Consider the following 17,288-nt stretch of genomic DNA (forward strand, 5'->3'; position numbering starts at 1 on the left):
GCATCCGGATTGTTCATTCCACATGTCTAAAATTTATAAAATGTTATTACTATAAGGCTTTTGAGGAAGGGTGAGGTACAGGTAGGGATATATATAAATATATCTATATCTATCTATCTATCTATCTATATATATACACACACACACACATACACACATAATACATACATACACACAAATATACATATATACATACACATACACATACACATACACACACACACACACACACATATATATATATATATATATATATATATTAGGTCTAGTAATAATTAATGTCGTTTCCTCATACTTTTTTAAATCGAATTTATTTAAACAATACAACAAAATTTAATCAACAATATAGTTGCCGTTGTTTTCTACTACTTGTGCCCAACGCTCAGGAAGCATTTTAATCTCTCTGTTGTAAAATTCTTGTGATTTTGATGCAAAAAATTCGGATAATGCATTTTTGAGGCATTCTTCATTATTAAATTTTTTTCCAAGAAGAAAGTTTTGCAAAGAACGAAACAAATGGTAATCGGAAGGGGCAATATCAGGAGAATATGCAGGTTGAGGGAGAACTTCCCATTCCAACTGGCGCAGTTTTTCAGCAGTGATTCTTGCAGTATGCGGTCGTGCGTTATCGTGGTGAAGAATTACGCCCTTCCGATTAATCAGCGCGGGTTCTTTTTCTCTTAAAGCTTGGGCTAACCTTTCCAATTGGGCACTATACACTGCACTTGTAATGGTTTGGTTAGATGGTAAAAGTTCATAATGAAGAATTCCTTTAAAATTCCACCAAACACACAACATCACTTTTTTCGCATGCAAGTCAGGTTTTGGCGTGGGCTGTGGAGCCTCATTTTTGTCCAACCATTGAGGCCGCCTTTTCAAATTAACATACATTACCCATTCTTCATCTCCGGTAACAATTTGCTCTAAAAACGGCAAACGGTTTTGACGAGAGAGGAGCGAACTGCAAATTGTGACTCTTTGATTACGGTTGTTGTTGGTCAACTCATGAGGAACCCATTTTCCAAACTTTTGGACTTTGCCAAGTGCACGCAATTGATTGGAAATTGTTTAAAGTTGTCGCAAGCTCTTGTTGGGTAATTTGAGGATTTTGCACCAAAAGAGCTTGAAGAGCTTCTTGATCAAAATTGGACACACGGCCTCGACCACTCTTGTCATCTAACGAAAAATTTCCCTCGCGAAATTTCTCAAACCAACGCTGGCATTTTCTGGCGCTAACTGCATCTTGACCAAGAGCACTACAGATGTTTTTTGCAGCCTCACTTGCTTTTCTTCCTAATTGGAACTCGTAAAGCATGCAGTGCCGAATATGCTCTTCATCCGCCATCTTCTTAGCCCTAGTTTTGCAACAAAAACCAAACCAAACACAAACTTTTTCAAGCAAAACTTGTTAATTGCACTTCACACGTTCTGTAGATACCACGTGTTTGAAGGTTATGTCAATACAAGTCAACGCCAAGCAAGATTTTAAACGAATGTTTAAAAACGACATTAATTATTACTAGACCTGATATATATATATATATATATATATATATATATATATATATATATATATATATATATATATATTAGAGGCCTGGGACATGAAAATTCATGCACTGTAAGGGGAGTGCCTCAGCCCAGCCTGCCCCTTTTCATAGTCCAGGAGCCCTTAGGGACAGGAGGTGACCCAGCAATCAGGGAAAGGTGGCACCCCCATCACACTTCTGCTGCTACCACTGCCATTAGCACAAGCCTTGGCCGGCCCTAGTTACCTGAGCCTCAGGTGGCCCTGGGTGGATGAGCAGCCACCATCTGAGGCTTTCCTGCATTTTGGGCCAGCCCTGGGCAGCTGGGCAACTGAGGGGTTGAAGGCAGGTCTGGCCACACCATGTGCCTGCCACCCCCCTGGTTAGGCTGAAAGGACTGTGGAACTCTGGGGAGGCTGAGGGGACTGGATGCCACCATATTTTGTGATGGTGTGATGGTCCATTTGCATATTCCCTCTTTGTTAGATAGGGTATATATATAACAAAAGATAAATATACATAAATAGTAACCTAGTTTAAGCTATGAGGTCAAACAGAACAGAATTCTAACCCTAATATTCATTCATTGCTTCATTTGTTCTGGGAGACAAATGAATGAACTAGGATAAACAAATTCATAAATTCTTGCCCAAGTAGTAAAATTTACATTTGAATAAAAAGAAATAGACTAAACACACACACACATCAAAACAAATGGATAAAAATATACAGTATGTCAAAGGATGACAAATAGCATGGCAAGAAAATAAAGCAGGAAAGGAGATAAGAACTCCTGATGATTGCTATGGGAGGGGTAGGTAGGGAAGGAGCTGTTAATTTCAAGTAGGAGAGAAAATGGGGACTGCATAGAGAGAACGTCTTACTAAAGACCTATGGAGTAAAGCCTGAAGACATTAGTGAAGACCACAAGATGTCCTTGGGAAGAACACTGAAAAAAGAGAAAAATAAGTGCAAGGGGGCATGCCTGATATAGTAGAAACAGCAAGAAAGACGGCAAGGCTGGACAAAACAGTATGAGATGAGTTCAAAAATGTAGGTTTTAAGGATTTAGGTTTCTATTCTGAGCAGAAAAAATGCCCCTTTTTCTTTTGTTAAATTTAATAAGATCCCCTTGGCCACTGTGTTAAGAACAGTAAATAGAGGGACCAAAGGCAATGACAGGGAATTCAGCTAGAAAACTATCACAACTAAATAAAGGAAAGGATGCTGACTTGGACTAAAGTGATAACAATGGAGGTGGAAAGTAATCAGATGTAGAGAGCATTTAGAAGAGAGAGCCAACAGGATTTGCTAATGGACTGGATGTCAAATATAGCACCAAAGGTTTTGGCCTAATCAACTAGAAGAGCTGAGTTTGTATGAATTAGTTATAATATTCCAACTGGAAGGGTAGAAGAGTGAAATATTAAGAGACTGGTTTTATTTACTTTCACATATCTATTAATCTATTAACCAGCTAACATATTAGAGTGGCGTTCAGCAGAAGAGTCCAGGATAAAGTTATAAATAGTATTTAAAAATATGACACTAGGTGATATCACCAAGGAAGTGAGAGTAATAGAAAAAAACATCTGAAGACCGCGCTTTGGGAATACTCCATTACTGAAAGGCTGGGAAGACAAAAAGAAAACAGACAAAAGAGTGACCAGAAAAGAAGGGGGAGAAATAGGAGAATGTGTTGTTCTGGAAGTCAATTAAAGAATATATTTCAAGGAAGGGAAGTAACTGGGTCAAATATTGCTGCTATGCCAAGTTAGAAAAGACTGGGAATGAACCTTCGGATTTTAGCAATGGGAAGGTCATCAGTAATATTAACAAACATAGCTTTGAAGAAGTGAGGTAAGTGATAATCTGGAGTTGAGTTCAAAATTGAATGAGAGGAGAAATTACATTTATTAACACAGTTAACTTCTAGTCATTGCACTAAGTGTTAGGACTTTAACAGCAGCTTATATTCTAGCAGTATTATTTACTAAATATTTGACCTTTAAGAAGGCCAGTTTGACCTTTAAGAAAGTTATCTAATCTATCACAGATGCATTTCCTCATTTGTAAAGAAGGGTTAATAATAGCTAATTTATTGATTTTCCCATAGTTTGTTTAGTTAAGTATCTTACAGTATGCCATTCATGATATGACAATTATTGTTAGTGCATTTTTTTTTACTAAGATAATTTTCAACTTATATGCTTTACCTGAAAACAAGGGTAATTATCATCATCCTGTAAGTTATACCACATACCTTATAATCCTTGGGTCGGTAGCCACCATGATGGAAATGATCTGAAAAAAGATGTACAAATTAAAATTATAAATATTTCATATCAAAAATAAGAAAAGTTGGTGTCATCTTGGCTTTCTGCTACTATCTATCCCTCTGTTTTTATGATTATGAGGCAGAAAGGCACTGTAGGATAGAAAGAATGGCCTTATAAACAAGACATCAGAGAGCTGGCTCGCACACATGTTCTGTGTGATCTTTCTCTCCATTTCTTCCTCCATGCACACAGGAAGAGTGGTCACATGAGCATACAGTGAGATAGCAGCTTCCCACAAGCCTAGAGAAGAGATCTCGGAATGAAACCTATCTTGCCAGCACTTTGAAATTAAGACTTTCCAGCCTCCAGAACTGTAACAAAATAAATTTCTATTAGATAAGCCCCTGTCCATGGTATTTTGTTAGGGCAGTTTAAGCAGACTAATACAGTACAGGACTATTATTTCTACTCTACATTTCAGGAGGCTGACTGCCTGTGTAGCTGAAAGTAATGGAACTGAGGTCTTGGATTAGTCCAGTTGCTACTTCCACAAATAGAAGAATATTAGATTTCTTTATTATAAAAGAAGAACACACAGAATAGAAGTGACTTCGTGTCAAAAATGACACTAGATGTGGATTCCTTAACCAAATGGATGTAATATGTAATCAATTTAATCAAATATCAAGTAGTGACTAACAGTGCAGGTTAAAATAAACATGTGGCAGTCATCAAAACATTTCCTTAACAACTATCTAAAATAGAAATGAAAACCCACTTTGTATAAAGTCATTGTTCACACTGGGAGCAGTCCGATAAGTGAGAACCTCTGCATCCATCCATTCTCCATAGTTGACCTTCACCCAACAGGTGTAGATGTGACTCAGTCCTAAAGGACCAATCCTGGCTTTAAGCAGGAAGGACTTAGAGCTTTAATATAAACTCAGAAACTCTGTAACAGTTCATTGTTCCTATCAAAATTATCAACGTCAAATACAAAGAAAGTATCAGGAACTGATCTATGTAAAGTAAACTAAAGAGACATGGCACCTGAGAACTATATAGGCTGAGGCATTTCTATGGCTATAAGGATATTATTGAGACTAGTAGCAAAATCTGATTTAGGTTCATAGGTTAGTTGCTTTTCTTATATCACTGTTAATTTCCTGCTCTGAGAATTGCATCACAGAACTGAATATCTGTTTTGGTCTCTTCAGACTTCCATAACAAAACATCACAGACTGGTGGCTTACACAACAGATATTTCTTTCTCATAGTTCTGGAGGCTGCAGGTCTGAGATCCAGGTGTCAGCACAGCCAGGTTCTGGTAAGTGTTCTTGTTCTGCCTCAAAGATGGCTTCCTTATAGCAGTGTCTTCACATGGCAGAGATGAAGAGCAAGATCTTTGGTGCCTCTTGTTATAGGGCACTAATGTTAACAAGAGGGCCTCATCCTCATAACCTCATCTAAACCTCATTACCTCCCAAAGGCTCCATGTCCAAATACCATGACAATGGGGTTAGAGCTTCAACATATAAATTCTGAAGGGACACAATTCATTTCATAGTGATGTCCTTGTCAAAATTTTATACATAGGCGCACGCACACACACGAAGGCAGGAAGAAAGAGATATAAAGAGAGGGAGAGAGAAAATAAAATATTAATGTGTGTGGATTCTGAAAGGTATATTAGAAGTCTTTGTACTCCTTCAACTTTTCTTTAAGTCTGATATTTGGCAAATATATAACTGTAAAAAAAAAAAAAAAATCAGACATTTAAGTGCTTTCCGAAAACATCTTCCAAATAAACATCTATATTGAAATTACTTTTTATTTTCTTGTTCTTAAAGCTTATTTTTCCATGCCCATAAATTTCTTCTAAGAGGAGAAACAGATTATAATAACATCTGTTCCCAAATTCATATAATCTGACATTATAGGTATAAAAGACTTATTACCACATATATCTCTGTTAGTGCTAAAAAAATAAAGCAAAGTAAATGAGCAAAAACTCTGAATGTTCTTAGAGAAGAATGTTTCATTTTCCCACTTAATAAAAAGATTATACCCTACAGTTTAGAAAGAGAAAGAGATAGAGCTCACTGCATGTCATGATTATATTTTATTCACTCTCTCATTTTTCTTTCTCTAAGCCTTTGTTGATATGTAGTAAATTAACTTAAGGGCTGCTGATGAATACTTGTTGAGCTGACGAGACAATGTCTATAGATATTAACACTTAAATATCCCTAATTATTCAATACTATTTAACCTTCATAAAAATCATCTTCATACTAAACTTAAGAAAATACTTATCTAACCATTTGGACTAGGGCTAAAGTTTAAGGATATATTCTTATAGACTAAACCTAATGAATGTTATCTTTTCAGAAACATAAATAATAAGTATTATTTGTATATTATAACCAGAAGCCTGATGCACGAAGATTTGTGCTAGAATGTGCTTTCCTTTCCCTGACTGCAAGCACCGCCTTTCCACTCTGACCCAGCCCCTTTTGCTCCATCCCAGAGCTTCCTTCCTGCCCCAAGAACTGCCTCTTTTTGCTCCTGCCCCTCCTTCCCAGGCTGCCCAAAGGTCCTGAGAGACCAGGGGTGGGATGGAACGCCAGCCCCCGTCACTCAGCACGCCTATGTATGCAAATTAACCATCCTCTTTGTTGAGTTAATTGCATATCACTCCTGATTGGCTGTGAGCATAAGCGGAGGTTCAGTCAGGTTTGTTTATTATTAGGTTATATAAGAGCTGATGTTTTAATTCCAGTGTGTTAAGGCAGTTTACATGGCAACATTTACCATGTTATCTTCATTCTTTAATAACTAAACTGATTATCAAAGTAGTTAAGAATTTATTAAAGAACTTCTATTTTGTAAATAAGTGATAGAATATTCAAATATATGTGTAAATGTCTGTCTAAAACCTATAATGAACTCTTTACTACGGTATTCCCCAAGGTTAGTAATATATGTTAAAGTGAGAAGAGTTCCATAGTTAAATAAATTTAGAAATTGTTGAGCAAAACAAAATCAAGATATTGTTTTTTACAAGAAGGATCAGTCTTTAATGTTAATACATATTTTGTATCTTAAAGAGGGAGAATGGTTTATAGCAAGACAGAAATTCTATTAATTTTACAGAGTACCAATATGAGTGTCCCATAAGTTATAAAAAAAATAACACTATGTCATATCATCCAACAATACAGCAAAGATTGTTTTTTTGTTAACTGATGCCAAGTGAAAGGCTTGACTGTAGTCAAGGCAATAAAGCAATGAAGAGAGAGAACTTGTAGCTTACCATTGTGCATCCTGGACCATCCATCCCTTTCACAGTCTCTGCTAGAAGATCCAAATAAAGTATCAGCCCTGGGACTTGGGGGATCGACCTAGAAGAAGGAATTCAAAGTAAAATAAAAAAACAAAACCACATCAGCTTGAATCTTCTTTCAGTCTATGACACCAGAAAATCAACTAAAGTACACAGACCACATATCTTCAGGTTAATGTGGCAGTGTCAGCATGTTTCAAAGTCAGAGCATAGATGGGTATTTTGTTGTTCATTTGTAAAAAAAAAAACCTGATATTAAGTTCCAGAAATTTTTAATTATATATTTGAGCCTATTTAGAAATGAAAATATGCATTTGAAATACATTCATTACTCCATTGCTTAATTTGCTTTCCAGTACCAAGTTTAAAAAACAGGAATCTACTTTGCCACATTTATAAAGCAAGTTTAGTCATTTGCTACTTATCTCCTTAGCATATAGATTTTGAATTCAGTGTCTTTAGTTGGCTGTGTTCAGAGCCCAGCATGCTAAGTGCTTTATAAATTAGAAATAGTAACAGTCAACCAAATTTTCTAACCAAAAATAAAAAGTCAGTGATATAAATCTGTGTATAAAAAGACAGCTTTATGCAAGAATATTAAAAACTTTGAATTAAAGTTTTCAAAGAACAAAAACAAGAGTGTGAGAAGACTCTTGTAGGAGAAAATATTTGCAAATTATGTGATATATTAATATGTAGGCATTAATATGCAGAATATGTAAACTTCTACAACTTAATTTAAAAACTCAATTAAAAGTGGGCAAAGGTTGCTGTGGCTGACGGGTTCCATTCCAGTGCGACAGCCAGATCCTGACTGCCTAACTGATGGTGGCTGTCAGTTTCAGGTCTTGGAGACAAGCATGGGGGTGGGGAGGCGAGGGGAGGAGAGAATAAAAAAATATATTGAGGGGGGAAAAAGTGGGCAAAGGACTTAGACATTTTTCCAAAAAATATAAAAATGAACAATAAGCATATGAAAAAAATGTTCAACAGCACTAATTGTTAGGGGATCGCAAATTCAAACCACAATGAGATAATACTTCATACCAATTGGGGTTACTATTAGAAAACAAACAAACATACACACACACACAAATAAAGCAAAAAACAAAACAAAAAAAAACCCCCACAGAAAATAGTAAGCGTTTATGATAATGAGAGAAAATTAAAACCCATTTGCATATTTGGTGAGAATATAAAGTGATGCAGCTACTATAGAAAATAGTATGGAGATACTTCAAATTTTTCAAAATAAAACTGTAATATGATCCAGCAATTCCACTTCTGAGTATCTACCCAAAAGATATGAAACCATGAGATTGAACAGATATCATGACACTATGTACACAGCAATATTATTCACAATAGCCGCTTATATGAGACACCCAAAGTAAAAAAAATCATAAAAGACTGAAAGCAGAAATGGTAATTGCCAGAGGCTAAATGGAAAGGGGAGTGGGGAGTCATTGTTTAATGGGTACAGAGTTTCAATGTAGCAAGATGAAAAAAATTCTGGAGACAGATGGTGGTGATGGTTATCTAATATTATAAATGTAGTTAATGCCACTACACTGTACACTTAAAAATGGTTAAAATATCCCTGCCAGCATGTCTCAATGGTTGAAAGTCGACCTATGAACCCGGAGGTCACGGTTCTATTCCTGGTCAGGGAATATGCCTGGGTTGTGGGCTTGATCCCTAGTGTGGAGTGTGCAGGAAGCAGCCAATCAATGAATCTCTCTCTCTCATAATTGATGTTTCTATCTCTCTCTTCCTCTCCCTTCCTCTCTGAAATCGATAAAAATGTATTTTAAAAGGTTAAAATAGTACATTATTTATTGTTTATATTTTAGCATAGTTTTTTAAAACTTAAATGAGGATAAAAAGACAAGCCACAGAATGAGAAAAAAAAAATTACAAATCATATCTGATAAGGTTCTAGAATCCTAAATATATAAAGAAAACTCACAACTGAACAACAAAAAGACAAACAACCTACTTGAAAATGGGCAAAAAATCTGAATGGAAAGTTCTCCAAAGAAAATACACAATTGGCTAACAAGCACATGAGAAGATGCTTAACATCATTAGTCTTTAGGAAAATGCAGCTCTAAACCATAATAACATACCAAAACCCCTAGGATAGTTCTAATAAAAAGAAAACAAAATGAAAAATAAAAAGTATTGTTAAGAATGTGGCTAAATTGGAACTCTCATAGATTGCTGGTGAGAATATAAAACCATTGTAGGAAACAGTTTGACAATTCTTCAACAAGTTAAAGGAAGAATTACCTAATGGCCCAGAAATTTCACTCCTGGGTATTAAAGCCATTAGGAATTAAGACAGGCATTCAAACAAAAGCATCTGTGCAAATGTTCATAAAATCACCGTTCACACAACCAAAAGGCAAAAAACAAACAAACAAACAAAAAAACACCACCCAAATGCCAATCAACAGATGATAAAGAAAATTTGTTATGTATTCATACAAAAAAGAATCAAATACTGACACATGCTAAAACAAGGGTGAAAACTCAGTAACATTGTTCTAAATTAAAAAACCAGGCACAAAATGCCAATATTGTATGTTTCTACTTATATGAAATGGCAGGATAGGAAAAGCCAGACAGATAAGTCAGATTAGTGGTGGCAAGGGACTGGAGGGAGAGAGGAGTGGGAAGTGAATGTTTAATGAGTGCAGGGTTTTGGTTTAGGATAATGAAGTTCTGGAAATAGACAGTTGTGACAGCTGCAGAACAATATGAATGTACTTACTGCCACTAAATTATATGCTTTAAAAGGACTGAAATGGTAAATCTGCATGTGTTTTACCACAATAGGAAAACAAATTTACTCTGCATAAATAAAATCCTATTCTTGATAAATGAAAAAGAAAAAAACGCTGTTTAACTTTTTTAGAATGGTGTGCCAGTCTATTTGGGGGCATACTAATGATTTCTTGAAACTGCTCCATATTCTTTAGGCTATATTTCATACAATATATGTAAAACTATAATGTCTTTCCTAGAAGTGTTAAAATTTGCATATGGATGTAACAAATTAAGATTTGGTTTGGTTTTCAATTTGTTAAGTGCTTTTAAAGTCATTAACGACTATGGGGAGGTGGGGAGAGACATGCCTATATTTATAAATACAACTAGAAGAATCCAATTTCCTATACAATAAAGCAAGCAATTTTCTAACTGTATGCATTTCTTTTCATTAGAAAGCTAAGGAAAATCACTTTAATAAAAATGTCAAGGTTTATACAAGCGATATTAGAATTATTCCATTTTGAACACTGATGTGAAAAGCAACAATATAATAAACATGTTAAGAACAGTTATTTCCCTAAACAACTTCTATGTGGCTAACCCCCAAAATATTCCCAGTTGTCTTTGTGCATAGCCACCTAGTATGTCCTTTCTTTTCAATTTAATTTACAATTAAGGGCAAATATAAAATTAAAAGAATGCTAAACTGCCATCAAGTACACATTATCTGGATATTATTGATACAAACCACCACAAAAAATAATATTATCAGAACTTATAAATTCTACAGAAATAAGTCTAATGTAATCACAGTAATATATACGTAAATCATATGAAAAGCAGGTTTCTGCATAGAAAGATTAGAACTATGCTACCCGTAAGTTAATGCTCTTCATTTTCAAAGGCCTTCCCATCACTGTCAAAATAACAATCTGCTTCAAAGATCCATTCATTATTTAAAGTTTACACAGGAAACGTAATTTTAAAGAAAACTTACTTTCCATTATAATTTTTTAAAAGGCTGGAGAAAAATTAGGGAGAGGGTCTTCCTTTTCATAAAGATAACTAAGACCCCTTTTAAAACTCTGTTCTGCCATTTTTGTACTAACATCAATTACATCTAAGTTCAATCAGTACAATTATTATGCTATATACAGTATAAGAAAAAAGGAAATGGGTAGAGAATTTAATATGACATTCATAGTGGAGCTTGATCTTTGTCAGGTTTAAAAACTGACAAAAGAATGTTCTTTTATTCCCAGTTAATTTTCCATTTTAGATTGCTAGGCTAACAATTCAGGAAAGAAAATTATTAACATAGGCTAGAAGTTGAAAGAAGTCTTAGAATAATATTTTTGTGAAAGAGCAGATTAGTTCAGTTTCAAATGGAAATGTTTAAGAGAACACGTACATGTCTAATCACAAATGGAGGTTTATCTGTTTCTTTTTTGAATTCATAGGGTCCCAGATTTAAGTGGGCCAGCCGCCGCCTGGTGTCTTCAGATAGCTCACACATGCGTCTTTTTGTGTAGGGAGATGGAGAGTGTGATTTTGAAGAAATCGTAGGCTGTTCGTAGCTTTTTGCATTTACGCAATATTTACTTCTCTCAGGTGACTTGGATTTTTTCTTTTGAGATCTTGATGTTCTGAATTGCAGTCTGCCGTGTGGTTTTTCAACTGGAGTCGTATGGTAAATATATTTATCCTAAACACAGAAAATAAAATGTAGTTGGGTAGAAGAAAGATAGATAAATGTAAATAGATATATATTTTTAAAATAAATTTATAGCAGTGTAATCTATCAAAGCCAATTAGATTAGTCTTTCCTATTTGTGCATATCCTAGTCTAGTCCACTGTGCTGAAGACTTGGAGGTGAGAGGAAAGCAGACTCTGTTTCTACCATGGTCAAACTCAAATTCTCCTAGAAAACTCTGTCTGTAAGTCAATTAAGAATACTATGTGAACCTTCCTTCGAAGTTTAACAAATACTTTATGAAAAAGAAAACCCAACATTTAATCATTTGAAAAATCTAGGAAACAAAGTCAGAAAAGTTACTTTTCAGTATACTAAAAAAAGTTAATGCTAACATTGATTTATTGGTTATAATTAAGTATTCAAGTAATTATATAATTTAAGAGGATTTATATTAATATTACAAATACACATGTCTAATTGATATGACATCTTTATTGAGAAAACTATTAAAATAAGTTTTATTCATATGCTATGATTATAAATATATAGAAGTATAAATGTGAAAATCTGAAGAACATGTTTTCATGAAATATATTACTTGAATTATACAAAGTGATTAGGATTTTAAGATCTCCACCAAACTATAAATTTATAATTCACTAGAGGCCTGGTGCATAACATTCATGCACGGGGGGGGGGGGGGGGAGAAGAGGGGAGAAATGTGAGGGGGTCCCAGGATGGGAGGGGGGCCCTCAGCCTGGCCTGTGCCGTTTAGCAGTGGGACATCCTTAGCACAGCGCTGCTGCGCTCCCTAGCTGTCAGCCTGGCTTGTGGTTGAGTGGCCCTCTCCCTGTGAGAGCACACTGACCACCAGGGGCCAGCTCCTGTGCTACGTGTCTTCCCTCTGGTGGTCAGTGCGTGTCATAGCGACAGGTCGTTCTGCTGTTTGGTCAATTTGCGCATTACCCTTTTATTATATAGGAGGAGGAGGATAACCATACCAATTTAATTCTGGTTCCATATTTGTTATAAAAGTAAAAATGTATAAAAGACATGTAATAAACTGGAATGATTAGCATTCTATCTTCTAAAAAAAAGTTATCAGTCTAAATTTTTTTAAATGTGATTCTAAATTTTTTGCATTATTAAGATAACATTTTATTTAGTCTCTGCCTTATAAATGCATTAAAAGATGTGTTATCCTATATAATAAAAGCATAGTATGCAAATTGTCCCCTCTACCAAGAGGTCATCTGGCGGTGCCTATGGGGGGAAGGGAGGGAGTACCCAGCTGGCAGCCGGCACCTGTTACGGACCCTACCAGTGCATGAATTTCATGAACTGGGCCTCTAGTAAGTAAATAAGACCTCTTCACTCTCTTTCTAGAATTATGAGCTTTCCAATATTAGAAAAAATGAGAATATTAGGGCAGTTTAGAATCTTCAATGTCCTCCTAACTTTAATCACTTTAGAAAACCATCAATCCTACCCCACTTTCTACTTTCTTAATACCCTTCCCTATTTGCTAAAGGTAACTATTCTAAGAAAATAAAAATGTGAAATAAAAGGGAGAAAAATAAAATATTCTTTAAAAGTAGATAAAGAGGAAAAAAAATATTTTCCTAATTGGAAAAATAAGTCCATGAGTTTCATACAAACCATCAGCAACATATTTCTTCATCTTTTTTGGCTCTTGGCCCTTCTCCCACCTTGTTCAGTGACTTCAACAAGTAATTCAGAATTTTCCTACCTTAGCCCATTTCATCTGCCTCTATGACATCACACTGATTCACAAAGGCAAGGATGGTAGCACATAAAAGGAACTTTAAGGTTTAATAAAATGTTCAAGCAATGAATTTTTCTAAGGTCTTGAACTGAGGCTTTCTATTTCTCAGCTTTAACTATCTTCTAGTACTTTTCTTAGATTTCATCATTATACAGACCCATGACATCCCAAACTCTGAAATCCCTTGCTCACCAAAACGTTTTCCTTAACCTACTTCGTTTATTCTCCCTGAATCTGTTATTGGCCCTCTCAGCCCTTCAGTCCCTAGACCTCATTCCCCAGACCTTCCTACATTTCAGTATCTTTTACCTCCAGACCCAGATGAGCCTGTGATCATTCACTTTAGAAAAGCTGTAAAGTTCCTACTTATCCACCTCTGATTATACCAAAGCTGAAGTAATAAACCCCACCTTCTCTTTTCATTTTTTAAATGTTAAGTTCTACTAGAAGTTACAAATAGTAATATATCTACAATAGAAACCTGTTGTCTTAACTCTCCTCACTCCTTAATGCACCCTATTAATGCCAATAAAATGCAAAGCAAGTGCTGTTTATACTGCTGACATAATGGCTTGCTCCTTTGGCCAACAGCATAATAGCACATGAGACTCAGAGAGACTTGAAAAATACTTGCTGTCTTTTATGCCTAAGAACCTTCCTGCCACTATGTGGTAGAGCCAAACTGAGCAGAGTTAGCCTACAACATGATGAGTATCTGTGGCCATTGCCTCAGCTGAAATAAAGCCAGTTGCCAGAAATGTGAAGTCTCTTCCTGGGCCAAAAAGGCAGCTTACTGAGAAAGATGTGAATGAAGCCATTCCAGATGATTCAGCCCTAGCCTAATCGGTCCAGACCAAAAGAATCACCAGCCAATCCCCACAGAACTGTGAGAAACATTTTGTTTTAAGCCACTAAGTCAGTATGTCTTTTTACACAGCAAAAACTATGTGACACGGCAGACTAACAAACATATTAGTAAAGCATATATTGATATTTAACTAATAATGAATTCTACTTTGCAGTAGCTTAAAAAAAAAAAAAAGTTGAAAACTAGTTTTATTCCAGAAAATCACAATAATATGCTTACTTTTTTTCCCCCCAGTAAATCTAATTGGTGACAAAACATTCAATTTGAAATGTGCCAAAAGAAATAAAGATTATAAGCATTGTAAACCTCAATAATCTCAATAATTTTTATGATTTTATGGACACCTCTCCTAACAATTAAAGTGGTTTGTCTTATTTTTATATTTGAATCTGAAAATGCTTTAAAGCTGTTAACATTTTAACTGTAACTAATATTCACTTTTTTAAAAAGTATATTTATTACATTTTCAAATAAGTTCAAATAAGATTATAATTCTGGCTGTTAACATTCATAATTTTAATGTAAATGTATATACTCTTTGGGCCTATCACACAATGTTTTCCATTTTATATTTCAACTATTATCTTCTGATCTCTACCAATTATCTTTAAAATAACCTAGTAACAGCCACAAAATTAATTCATTAAATATTATGTGCCAGGCAAAGTTTCCAATTTAATCTTTAAAATAGCCTATGAAAAACCTGAACCCAGATCTGTCTGACACCAAAACCTATTCTCTTCCATCTCTGTTTAATAAAGAACAAATGATAAATATTGAAATAGCATGTTAGCCGAAATTGGTTTGGCTCAGTGGATAGAGCGTCAGCCTTCAGACTGAAAGGTCCCAGGTTTGATTCTGGTCAACGGCATGTACCTTGGCTGCAGGCACATCCCCAGTAAGGGGTGTGCAAGAGGCAGCTGGTCGATGTCTCTCTCTCATCAATGTTTCTAACTCTCTATCCCTCTCTCTTCCTTTCTGTAAAAAAATCATGTTAAAACAAGACTTCCCAAATGCTTACGAGGAAAATGAAGTACTAATGGGGAGACTCTGGAGATAGTTTTACATTTCGAAAGGACTCTTCCACCAAGCTGTACTCTTAGAACATGTGTGCTTTTCTGTGTATATGCTTTACTCCAGACAGAAAAAGACTTCTTTAACCACCCTCTAAATTGGCATGTCATCTTAATGTGGAGAGAAAAATGTTGTCTGAGTCCATGTAAGACATTTCTAACAATTTACAACTTCTAACAAGTGTGCAGTGTGTATATCAAAAACAAGTCAAAAACATATCTCTACATTCAGTAAGTATAAACTGCTAGAACTCTAACAGCTGTGTTTCAGCTTGCATTTAAAAAAGACAAATAACCATAGCCAAATTCTGATGTATTAAATATATTGCTCAATAAGATACTATCCCTTTGATAATTTTATAACTATGTTTTACCTTTCTTAGTTTAAGTCAGAGTTATCATCTCCAGCAAATTTACTCTAAAACCGATAAAGCAGTAAATTAAGACTTCACTCTTTCCATCGTAGGCCCCGTCCTGCCTGCTTGGGCCCTCAGGGCTTTATATATCCCTGGCTCTTCGTCACAGGCTGGTCATTGTTACCTGGTCATTATGCATCCACATAGGAGTGATGCCTAAGCATTAAGAGATAACCTCTGGACAAGGTAGCAAGACGACCCTGATAATTCAAGGAGCAAGACCAGAATGGAATATTAGAGCCAGATATCTCAGTTCACTAAAGGCAGTTTTCAAAAATATAGAAGGTACTTAGGCTGGAGTGTCTGAGGTTCACTTGATCTGATAGTAACAGTAACCTCGCCAAACTGAGGAATAGTCCCTTAAGGAATTAGACACATTCAAGAAAACGCATTCACTAAACACCAGTATCCCAGACTGAAACCTCAGTCATATTTGCTTAAAAGGTATCCTTGGAACTTTCTGAAGTAACCTGTAGCCTCTGTAAGATTTATAGAAGCTTCCAATCTAGTTCTCGGGGATGTCTTGATCTCAAGATCTTTCTGACAGCCTCATTTCTTGGCATTAAAGAAAGGCCCATACAGTTTTTGTTTGTTTTTTTAATAACATCCTGCACCAACTATCATGTGTAGCAGACCTTTCACTCTCACGTTTATTAAGATTTAGCCAAAGAACATATGTAACATATATACATAACCCATGGACACAGATGACAATGTGGTGATGGCAAGAGGGAAGGGGTGGCAGGGGCTGGGTGGAGTTGGGCAAAGTGGGGGAAGAGGAATGGGGACATCTATAATAATGTCAACAATAAAAATAAAGTTTAAAAATGTTTAAAAAATATGTAACCAAACTGCTAAAACATATGATAATTATTATCCCTAAACTAAAGATGGACCAAAAAAAAAAAAAAAAAAGTGAAAACAGCTACAGTAAATTAATAATAATACTGCTTGCCAAATGCCCATAAATATGAACAGATAAATTAAACCATTAAATACTTTAAATGACTAACCTGAGTGCGGCACTTCCTTGAACTTATCAGACATTCAGTAATCACTGAGGTTGTAGAAAATTCCAGCTTTGGAGCAATTCCCTGAGGGGAGAAAGAGGCATTTTTAGACATTTCACTGTTTTGTTGTTGTTGTGAATCCTGACCCGAGAATATTTTTTCCATTGATTTTTAGAGAGAGTGGGAGGGAGGGAGGCAGACAGAGAGAAAGAAACATTGATGTCAGAGAAACACATCGATTGGTTGCCTCCTGAACATGCCCTGACCAGAGCCAGGGATCGAGCCTGCAACCTAAGTAAGTGCCCTTGACTGGAATCGAACCTGAGACCCTTCAGTCCAGGCTGATACTCTATCCACAGCCAAACTGGCGAGGGGCTTCCTATTGAAGATAAAGACAACATAATGCTGCTAAATGTTAGCTGGAAACAGTTTCACTGTTTGTGATTCACTTACAAGTTGATTATACTACTTTTATGAAATAAATGATACATTTTTTAAGTATTTCCCTA

The 17,288-nt window shown here is 35.6% G+C and overlaps 1 protein-coding gene across 5 annotated transcripts in view; it reads right to left on the bottom strand.

Moving 5' to 3' along the window:
• The window catches only part of SPATA6 (spermatogenesis associated 6), a 56,265-nt gene that overhangs the window by 15,531 nt on the left and 23,446 nt on the right, over positions 1-17,288 (bottom strand). For all 5 annotated transcript variants that reach the window (XM_036444813.2, XM_036444810.2, XM_036444814.2 and 2 more), the window contains 4 exons: positions 16,783-16,863; positions 11,341-11,634; positions 7,125-7,212; positions 3,793-3,833 (listed from right to left, as the gene is read on the bottom strand). In XM_036444813.2, coding sequence (XP_036300706.1) covers positions 3,793-3,833; positions 7,125-7,212; positions 11,341-11,634; positions 16,783-16,863 — 504 coding nt within the window. The remainder of the gene's footprint in view (positions 1-3,792; positions 3,834-7,124; positions 7,213-11,340; positions 11,635-16,782; positions 16,864-17,288) is intronic.

This window comes from Pipistrellus kuhlii, unplaced genomic scaffold (genome assembly GCF_014108245.1).
Source record: "Pipistrellus kuhlii isolate mPipKuh1 unplaced genomic scaffold, mPipKuh1.p scaffold_m20_p_2, whole genome shotgun sequence".
Lineage (NCBI taxonomy): Eukaryota > Metazoa > Chordata > Mammalia > Chiroptera > Vespertilionidae > Pipistrellus > Pipistrellus kuhlii.